We start from the raw sequence: 12,202 nt of genomic DNA, 5'->3' as shown, positions 1-12,202 counted from the left end.
TACATGGTATTGTTTACATGGTGATGGTATTGTTTACATTGCATTGTTTACATGGTTCTGGCCACATGGTATTGTTTACATGGTTCTGGCCACGGCCGCTACTTACCTTCAGCATTATGGACAAAGTCGTAGACGGTCTTCGGATTGAAGTAAGACAAGTAGTTGTTGGACGAGGTCTCCTTGGCCACGGTCCAGACCAGACCAAACACGGAGGGATGGTCCTGCAGGTTCTGACCAACTCCAGCAACGTCAGCCACGACAGGTATCTGTTGGTCAGGCACACTGGTACAGTACCTGTTGGCAACTCAGACTGGTACAGTACCTGTTGGTAACTCAGACTGGTACAGTACCTGTTGGTAACTCAGACTGGTACAGTACCTGTTGGTAACTCAGACTGGTACAGTACCTGTTGGTAACTCAGACTGGTACAGCACCTGTTGGTAACTCAGACTGGTACAGTACCTGTTGGTAACTCAGACTGGTACAGTACCTGTTGGCAACTCAGACTGGTACAGCACCTGTTGGTAACTCAGACTGGTACAGTACCTGTTGGTAACTCAGACTGGTACAGCACCTGTTGGTAACTCAGACTGGTACAGTACCTGTTGGCAACTAACTCAGACTGGTACAGCACCTGTTGGTAACTCAGACTGGTACAGTACCTGTTGGTAACACACACACACACACACACAGGATCCAGTAGCGATCAGTGAAGAGGCGGGGCCAGGAGCTGAGTATCGACCCCTGCAACCACAATTAGGTGAGTACAATAGGTGAGTACACACACACACACACACACACACACACACACACACACACACACACACACACACACACACAACCTACACGGTTTCAAGGACGGGAAATCCTGTGTCACAAACCTACTGGAGTTCTATGACATGGTGACAGCAGTAAGACAAGAGAGAGAGGGGTGGGTGGATTGCATTTTCTTGGACAGCAAGAAGGCGTTTGACACAGTTCCACACAAGAGATTGGTGCAAAAACTGGAGGACCAAGCAGGGATAACAGGGAAGGCACTACAATGGATCAGGGAATACTTGTCAGGAAGACAGCAGCGAGTCATGGTACGTGGCGAGGTGTCAGAGTGGGCACCTGTGACCAGCGGGGTCCCAGAGGGTTCAGTCCTAGGACCAGTGCTGTTTCTGGTATTTTGAACGACATGACGGAAGGAATAGACTCCGAAGTGTCCCTGTTTACAGATGACGTGAAGTTGATGAGAAGAATTCAATCGGATGAGGACCAGGCAGAACTAGAAAGGGATCTGGACAGGCTACAGGCTGGTCTAGCAATTGGCTCTTGGAGTTCAACCCCACCAAGTGCAAAGTCATGAAGATTGGGGAAGGGCAAAGAAGACCGCAGACGGAGTACAGTCTAGGGAGCCAGAGACTACAAACCTCACTCAAGGAAAAAGATCTTGGGGTGAGTATAACACCAGGCACATCTCCTGAAGCGCACATCAACCAAATAACTGCTGCAGCATATGGGCGCCTAGCAAACCTCAGAACAGCATTCCGACATCTTAATAAGGAATCGTTCAGGACCCTGTACACCGTGTATGTTAGGCCCATATTGGAGTATGCGGCACCAGTTTGGAACCCACACCTAGCCAAGCACGTGAAGAAACTAGAGAAAGTGCAAAGGTTTGCAACAAGACTAGTCCCAGAGCTAAGAGGTATGTCCTACGAGGAGAGGTTAAGGGAAATCAACCTGACGACACTGTAGGACAGGAGAGATAGGGGGGATATGATAACGACATATAAAATACTGAGAGGAATTGACAGGGTGGACAAAGACAGGATGTTCCAGAGATTGGACACAGTAACAAGGGGACACAGTTGGAAGTTGAAGACACAGATGAATCACAGGGATGTTAGGAAGTATTTCTTCAGCCACAGAGTAGTCAGGAAGTGGAATAGTTTGGAAAGCGATGTAGTGGAGGCAGGATCCATACAAAGCTTTAAGCAGAGGTATGATAAAGCTCACGGTTCAGGGAGAGTGACCTAGTAGCGACCAGTGAAGAGGCTGGGCCAGGAGCTTGGACTCGACTCATGCAGCCTCAACTAGGTGAGTACAACTAGTTGAGTACATACACACACACACACACACACACACACACACACACACACACACACACACACACAGACACACAGACACACGTTAGGGACAGCGAGCAGGCTAGTACGCCGTCGGTGCTCCGGGGATTTAAGTGTTTTTGAGGGCTAGAAGTGTTCTGCAAGGGTTGCTAAGTGTGTCAGGGTAGTCAACAATCCTAGAAGTGTTTTGTTTTAATTGCCTGAGCCACACAAGCGTGGGGAGAGCCACAATTTTGAAAGTGATCTGGAAAATAAAAGCGTTGTGGCGCAGGCTAGTGTGAAGGCGGCGTTGCCAAGTGTCACCCAAGATTTTAATAAAGTGAAACAATAGTGTGACCAGTGAAAGAAATACAGTGAATAGGGTACATTATTAACGAGAAGAAATTGAGGTGGATCTAGCCAGGACGTACATCGAGCTGGATCTACCCAGGACGTCACATCGACCTGGACAATCTACACTGCTACAGCTGCACTACAAGTACTGTATCACCTATGAGTGGTTGTTTGGGTGTGGGGTCCAGGTTCCAATTTAACCGCCAAGCTGAATGTGAATGGTCTAACTCTCATAGCACGATAAAGAATAGGCACTCAAGTATTCAATAAGGTTTAGCAAATGGTAATCCATTGAACAAGGCGATTAAGTCACTATAAGCAGGTGATATAGGCAACACTGCAAGGGAGTCAGGTCACAAGAGGTTGTGGACACAAGGACAACTGAGAATCTACATTACACTCCAAGCACAAGCCACCTACTTTTCAGACACATAATAATCCCACACATAATTCGACACATAATTACACACACACACACACACACACACACACACACACACACACACACACACACACACACACACACACACACACACACACACACACACACACACACCCACATACACCCCCCCCCCACACACACACACACATACACACACCCACATACACACACACACACACACACACACACACACACACACACACACACACACACACACACACACACACACACACACGCACACACGCACACACACACTGTAAGTGCGGTAAATCCCAGGAGGTTGGTCAGGTCACAAGAAGGTGTGGGCAGCCAAGGACCACTGAGACTTACCTTAAAGCACAAGCCACCTACCTTTCAGTACATAATAAACCCACACATAATTCCACACACAATTACACACAAAATTACACACACACACACACACACACACACACACACACACACACACACACACACACACATATCCAGACACACACACACTCCCCCCTCACCACCGACATCTCACTACTTCCCCTGATCCATCACCTCCCTCGATCACCCTCCCCTCCCCCATTCACCCCAAACCCTCCCCACCCCTCCCCACTCAGCTCCCAAATAGCCACAGTTCCTCCACTACTTCCCCCCCCCCACACTCTGACACACACACTACTAACCTAACATACAGAACTACATAGGTTTCCCACTCTGAGGCAATCAGGATAAAACAAAAATGGGTTGCCAGAGAGCAACAAGAAAAACCAAGGGACAGGAGGAGGAAAATGCAAAGGAAGATTGGGCAGCAGAGCTCATAAAAAGGGATCATGAATGGGAAAAGAAACTAGAAGAACTTAGCATGAGAATGGAAGAGAGGATAGATATGGAAAGCAGGAAGTGGGAGGTGCATGTCAAAACAGCAGAAGCTAGGATACAGAGTTTAGAAGAGGAACTGAAAAATCTGAAACAGCATAAAGAACTAAAGAACATTTTGGGATTGACATCAGAGACTGCTACCTCAGCCACAAATAAGGGGACTGTAGGGAAAGAAGGGGCACAACTGCATGGAGATGCTCTATCAGAGGAGACTGTAGCAAATGAAAGAGCTAAGCTTTATGTGGAGGCCCTAACAGACAACAACAGAGCCCAAGGAAAGCCGAGAAGGGAAAATGACAGGCCACTGAGCCCAAGTACATTAGCCAGTGAAACTGATGAAAGGAAAGCTGCAGTGGAGGAAACCAAATTAAATGAGGGGATACACAGGGATATGCAGTGGGAGAATGAAAGGGTGAGGTCAGTCTTTGTGTATGGGCTCCAGGAAGTCGAAGGGGAAACATATGAAGCAAGAAAACAAGGGGAAAAAAAAGCAATTGAAAGCATCATGAAAGCAATAGGAGAAGACGATATGACCCAGCTGGAAAATTTTCGGAGAATAGGGGGGTTTGTAAAAAAAAGAACCCGGCCAGTGAGAGTGACCTTCAAGGCAGAAGCAACTCGGACCAGGATACTGCAGGAGAAAGCACGATTAAGGGACATGACGGCATACAGGAGGGTGTATCTCGACCGCGACAGAACACAAGAAGAAAGGAAGAAACTGAGAGAGATGGTACAAAGGCGAAAGGAGGAAAGAGAGGGGATGGAGAAGACAGACAGGAGATCCCAGACCCAGGAAGAAGATCTAATACAGCCTCCCTCACAACTTTCCATAGAAGCCTCCAAACCAGGTCAACCCCAGTGCAACCAAACACTCTAAATCAAAACACCCATGCCACATCCAATGCCCCCACCCACTACATTACAAACTTCACCCCCACAGCAACAACCCATAGTTCCTTACCAGGTCTCCCACTTCCCCAACCCCAATATACTTCCCAGACTACAGTCTTAGAAAAGAAGTTGAAGGTGTGGTATACAAATGCAGATGGAATAACAAACAAGTATGAGGAGTGGCACGAAAGAATCAAAGAGACATCCCCAGACATAATAGCACTCACAGAAACAAAACTCACCAGAATAATAACAGATTCAATCTTTCCATCCGGATATCAAATCTTCAGGAAAGACAGAGGGAGGAGAGGGGGAGGAGGAGTTGCACTGCTCATTAAAAACCAGTGGGGTTTTGAGAAAATGGAAGGAATGGATGGCATGGGCGAAAGGGACTACTTAGTAGGAACAATCCAGTCTGAGGGACATAAGGTGATAATTGCAGTAATGTACAACCCACCACAGAACTGCAGGAGGCCAAGAGAAGAATACGATGAGAGCAACAGAGCAATGATCAACACACTAGCCGAGGTGGCCAGGAGAGCACACATGGGGGGAGCAAAGTTACTAGTTATGGGTGATTTCAATCACAAGGAGATTGACTGGGAAAACCTGGAGCCCCATGGGGGTCCCGAAACATGGAGAGCCAAGATGATGGATGTGGTACTGGAGAACCTCATGCATCAACATGTTAGAGACACTACCAGAGAGAGAGGAGAGGATGAACCAGCAAGGTTGGACCTTGTATTCACCATGAGTAGTTCGGACATCGAGGGTATCATGTATGAAAGGCCCCTGGGAGCTAGTGATCATGTGGTTCTGTGCTTCGACTACATAGTTGAGCTCCAAGTGGAGAGAGTAGCAGGAATAGGCTGGGAAAAACCAAACTACAAAAGGGGGAACTACTCAGGCATGAGGAACTTCCTTCAAGACATTCAGTGGGAGAGGGAACTGACAGGAAAACCAGTACAAGAAATGATGGACTATGTAGCAACAAAATGCAAGGAGGCAGAGGAGAGGTTTGTTCCCAAGGGAAACAGAAATAATGGGAAGAACAGAACGAGTCCTTGGTTCACCCAAAGGTGTAGGGAGGCAAAAACTAGGTGTAATAGAGAATGGAAAAGGTACAGAAGACAGAGAACTCAGGAAAATAAAGAAATCAGCCGAAGAGCCAGAAACGAATATGCACAGATAAGAAGGGAGGCTCAGAGACAATATGAAAATGACATAGCATCAAAAGTAAAGACTGACCCGAAGCTGTTGTACAGCCACATCAGGAGGAAAACAACAGTCAAGGACCAGGTAATCAGACTGAGGAAGGGTGATGGGGAATTCACAAGAAACGACCGAGAGGTATGTCAGGAGCTCAACACAAGATTTAAAGAGGTATTTACAGTGGAAACCAGTAGGACTCCAAGAAATCAGAACAGGGGGGCACACCAGCAAGTGCTGGAGGAGGTACATATAACCAAGGAGGAGGTGAAGAAGCTGCTATGCGAACTTGACACCTCAAAGGCGGTGGGACCAGACAACATCTCTCCATGGGTCCTTAAAGAGGGAGCAGAGATATTGTGTGAGCCATTAACAAAGATCTTCAACACATCATTTGAAACTGGGCAACTCCCTGAGGTATGGAAAATGGCAAATGTAGTCCCAATTTTTTAAAAAGGGAGACAGACATGAGGCACTAAACTACAGACCTGTATCTCTAACGTGTATAGTATGCAAGGTCATGGAGAAGATCATCAGGAGGAGAGTGGTGGGGCACCTGGAAAGAAACAAGTGTATAATTGACAACCAGCACGGTTTCAGGGAAGGAAAATCCTGTGTCACAAACCTACTAGAGTTTTATGACAAGGTGACAGAAGTAAGACAAGAGAGAGAGGGGTGGATCGACTGCGTATTTTTGGACTGCAAGAAGGCTTTCGACACAGTTCCTCACAAGAGGTTACTGCAAAAGCTAGAGGACCAGGCACACATAACAGGAAAGGCACTGCAATGGATCAGAGAATATCTGACAGGGAGGAAACAACGAGTCATGGTACGCGACGAGGTGTCAGAGTGGGCGCCTGTGACAAGCGGGGTTCCACAGGGGTCAGTCCTAGGACCTGTGCTGTTCTTGGTATACGTGAACGACATAACGGAAGGGATAGACTCAGAAGTGTCCTTGTTTGCAGACGATGTGAAGTTAATGAGAAGAATCGAATCGGACGAGGATCAGGCAGGACTACAAAGAGATCTGGACAGGCTACAAGCCTGGTCCAGCAACTGGCTCCTAGAATTTAACCCTGCCAAATGCAAAGTCATGAAGATTGGGGAAGGGCAAAGAAGACCGCAGACACAATATAGTTTAGATGGCCAAAGACTGCAAACCTCACTAAAGGAAAAAGATCTGGGGGTGAGTATAACACCGAGCATATCTCCTGAGGCGCACATCAATCAGATAACTGCTGCAGCATACGGGCGCCTGGCAAACCTACGGATAGCGTTCCGATACCTCAGTAAGGATTCGTTTAAGACTCTGTACACCATCTACGTCAGGCCCATACTGGAGTATGCAGCACCAGTTTGGAATCCACACCTAGTCAAGCACGTCAAGAAATTAGAGAAAGTGCAAAGGTTTGCAACAAGACTAGTCCCAGAGCTACGGGGATTGTCCTATGAAGAAAGGTTGAGGGAAATCGGCCTGACGACACTGGAGGCCAGGAGGGTCAGGGGAGACATGATAACGACATATAAAATACTGCGCGGAATAGACGAGGTGGACAAAGACGGGATGTTCCAGAGATGGGACACAGACACAAGAGGTCACAATTGGAAGTTGAAGACTCAGATGAATCAAAGGGATGTTAGGAAGTATTTCTTCAGTCATAGAGTAGTCAGGCCATGGAATAGCCTAGAAAGTGATGTGGTGGAGGCAGGAACCATACATAGTTTTAAGGCGAAGTATGATAGAGCTCATGGGGCAGGGAGAGAGAGGACCTAGTAGCAATCAGCGAAGAGGCGGGGCCAGGAGCTGTGACTCGACCCCTGCAACCACAAATAGGTGAGTACAAATAGGTGAGTACAGGGCAAACACACAGGGTACACACACAGGGTACACACACAGGGTACACACACAGGGTACACACACAGGGTACACACACACAGGGTACACGCACAGGGTACACACACAGGGTACACACAGGGTACACACACAAGGTACACACACAGGGTACACACACAGGGTACACACACAGGGTACACACAGGGTACACACACACGGTACACACACAGGGTACACACACAGGGTACACACACAGGGTACACACACAGGGTACACATACAGGGTACACACAGGGTACACACACAGGGTACACACACAAGGTACACACACAGGGTACACGCACAGGGTACTCACACCATGGTGGTGCAGGTGGGCAGCAGGACCCACACCAGACAGCAACAACAGCTGTGGGGTACCAATAGCACCACCACACAGGGTACACACACAGGGTACACACACAGGGTACACACACAAGGTACACACATAGGGTACACACACAGGGTACTCACACCATGGTGGTGCAGGTGGGCAGCAGGACCCACACCAGACAGCAACAACAGCTGTGGGGTACCAATAGCACCACCACACAGGGTACACACACACAGGGTACACACACAGGGTACACACACAGGGTACACACACAGGGTATTCACACCATGGTGGCGCAGGTGGGCAGCAGGACCCACACCAGACAGCAACAACAGCTGTGGGGTACCAATAGCACAACCACACAGGGTACACACACAGGGTACACACACAGGGTACACACACACACACAGGGTACACACACATGGTACACACACAGGGTACACACACAGGGTACACACACAGGGTACTCACACCATGGTGGTGCAGGTGGGCAGCAGGACCCACACCAGACAGCAACAACAGCTGTGGGGTACCAATAGCACCACCACACAGGGTACACACACAGGGTACACACACAGGGTACACACACAGGGTACACACACAGGGTACACACACAGGGTACACACACATGGTACTCACACCATGGTGGTGCAGGTGGGCAGCAGGACCCACACCAGACAGCAACAACAGCTGTGGGGTACCAATAGCACCACCACACAGGGTACACACACAGGGTACACACACAGGGTACACACACAGGGTACACACACAGGGTACACACACAGGGTACACACACAGGGTACTCACACCATGGTGGTGCAGGTGGGCAGCAGGACCCACACCAGACAGCAACAACAGCTGTGGGGTACCAATAGCCCAACCACACAGGGTACACACACAGGGTACACACACAAGGTACACACACAGGGTACACACACAGGGTACTCACACCATGGTGGTGCAGGTGGGCAGCAGGACCCACACCAGACAGCAACAACAGCTGTGGGGTACCAATAGCACCACCACACAGGGTACACATACAGGGTACACACAGGGTACACAGACAGGGTACACACACAGGGTACACACACAGTGTACACACACAGGGTACTCACACCATGGTGGTGCAGGTGGGCAGCAGGACCCACACCAGACAGCAACAACAGCTGTGGGGTACCAATAGCACCACCACACAGGGTACACACACAGGGTACACACACAGGGTACACACACAGGGTACACACACAGGGTACACACACAGGGTACACACACAGGGTACTCACACCATGGTGGTGTAGGTGGGCAGCAGGACCCACACCAGACAGCAACAACAGCTGTGGGGTACCAATAGCACCACCACACAGGGTACACACACAGGGTACACACACAGGGTACACACACAGGGTACACACACAGGGTACACACACAGGGTACTCACACAGGTACACACAAACACAGGGTACACACACAGGGTACACACACAGGGTACACACACAGGGTACTCACACCATGGTGGTGCAGGTGGGCAGCAGGACCCACACCAGACAGCAACAACAGCTGTGGGGTACCAATAGCACCACCACACAGGGTACACACACAGGGTACACACACAGGGTACACAAACAGGGTACACACACAGGGTACACACACAGGGTACACACACAAGGTACACACACAGGGTACACACACAGGGTACTCACACCATGGTGGTGCAGGTGGGCAGCAGGACCCACACCAGACAGCAACAACAGCTGTGGGGTACCAATAGCACCACCACACAGGGTACACACACAGGGTACACACACAGGGTACACAAACAGGGTACACACACAGGGTACACACACAGGGTACACACACAGGGTACTCACACCATGGTGGTGCACACCATGGTGGGCAGCAGGACCCACACCAGACAGCAACAACAGCTGTGGGGTACCAATAGCACCACCACACAGGGTACACACACAGGGTACACACACCGGGTACACACACAGGGTACACACACCATGGTGGTGCAGGTGGGCAGCAGGACCCACACCAGACAGCAACAACAGCTGTGGGGTACCAATAGCACCACCACACAGGGTACACACACAGGGTACACACACAGGGTACTCACACCATGGTGGTGCAGGTGGGCAGCAGGACCCACACCAGACAGCAACAACAGCTGTGGGGTACCAATAGCACCACCACACAGGGTACACACACAGGGTACACACACAGGGTACACACACAGGGTACACACACAGGGTACACACACAGGGTACACACACAAGGTACACACACAGGGTACACACACAGGGTACTCACACACATGGTACACACACAGGGTACTCACACCATGCAGGTGGGCAGCAGGACCCACACCAGACAGCAACAACAGCTGTGGGGTACCAATAGCACCACCACACAGGGTACACACACAGGGTACACACACAGGGTACACACACAGGGTACACACACAGGGTACACACACAGGGTACACACACAGGGTACACACACAGGGTACACACACAGGGTACACACACAGGGTACACACACAGGGTACACACACAGGGTGGGCAGCAGGACCCACACCAGGTACACACACAGGGTACACACACAGGGTACACACACAGGGTACACACACAGGGTACACACACAAGGTACACACACAGGGTACACACACAGGGTACACACACAGGGTACACACACAGGGTACACACACAAGGTACACACACAGGGTACACACACAGGGTACTCACACCATGGTGGTGCAGGTGGGCAGCAGGACCCACACCAGACAGCAACAACAGCTGTGGGGTACCAATAGCACCACCACACAGGGTACACACACAGGGTACACACACAGGGTACACACACAGTGTACACACACAGGGTACACACACAGGGTACACACACAGGGTACACACACAGGGTACTCACACCATGGTGGTGCAGGTGGGCAGCAGGACCCACACCAGACAGCAACAACAGCTGTGGGGTACCAATAGCACCACCACACAGGGCACACACACAGGGTACACACACAGGGTACACACACAGTGTACACACACAGGGTACACACACACACAGGGTACACACAGAGGGTACACACACAGGGTACTCACACCATGGTGGTGCAGGTGGGCAGCAGGACCCACACCAGACAGCAACAACAGCTGTGGGGTACCAATAGCACCACCACACAGGGTACACACACAGGGTACACACACAGGGTACACACACAGGGTACACACACAGGGTACACACACAGGGTACACACACAGGGTACACACACAGGGTACACACACAGGGTACTCACACCATTGTGGTGCAGGTGGGCAGCTGGACCCACACCAGACAGCAACAACAGCTGTGGGGTACCAATAGCACCACCACACAGGGTGCACACACAGCGTACACACACAGGGTACACACACAAGGTACACACATATACACACACAAGGTACACACACAGGGTACACACACAGGGTACTCACACCATGGTGGTGCAGGTGGGCAGCAGGACCCACACCAGACAGCAACAACAGCTGTGGGGTACCAATAGCACCACCACACAGGGTACACACACAGGGTACACACACAGGGTACACACACAGGGTACACACACAGGGTACACACACAGGGTACACACACAGGGTACACACACAGGGTACTCACACCATGGTGGTGCAGGTGGGCAGCAGGACCCACACCAGACAGCAACAACAGCTGTGGGGTACCAATAGCACCACCACACAGGGTACACACACAGAGTACACACACAGGGTACACACACAGGGTACACACACAGGGTACTCACACCATGGTGGTGCAGGTGGGCAGCAGGACCCACACCAGACAGCAACAACAGCTGTGGGGTACCAATAGCACCACCACACAGGGTACACACACAGGGTACACACACAGGGTACACACACAGGGTACACACACAGGGTACACACACAGGGTACACACACAGGGTACTCACACCATGGTGGTGCAGGTGGGCAGCAGGACCCACACCAGACAGCAACAACAGCTGTGGGGTACCAATAGCACCACCACACAGGGTACACACACAGGGTACACACACAGGGTACACACACAGGGTACTCACACCATGGTGGTGCAGGTGGGCAGCAGGACCCACACCAGACAGCAACAACAGCTGTG

General features: G+C 50.5%; 1 protein-coding gene across 1 annotated transcript in view; it reads right to left on the bottom strand.

Moving 5' to 3' along the window:
• Positions 1 to 12,202, bottom strand: part of LOC128704737 (glucose dehydrogenase [FAD, quinone]) — a 60,226-nt gene that overhangs the window by 8,707 nt on the left and 39,317 nt on the right. The window contains exon 9 of the mRNA XM_070080762.1: positions 107 to 266. Coding sequence (XP_069936863.1) covers positions 107 to 266 — 160 coding nt within the window. The remainder of the gene's footprint in view (positions 1 to 106; positions 267 to 12,202) is intronic.

This window comes from Cherax quadricarinatus, unplaced genomic scaffold, assembly GCF_038502225.1.
Source record: "Cherax quadricarinatus isolate ZL_2023a unplaced genomic scaffold, ASM3850222v1 Contig919, whole genome shotgun sequence".
NCBI lineage: Eukaryota > Metazoa > Arthropoda > Malacostraca > Decapoda > Parastacidae > Cherax > Cherax quadricarinatus.
This window is presented reverse-complemented; position numbering and strand designations above follow the sequence as displayed.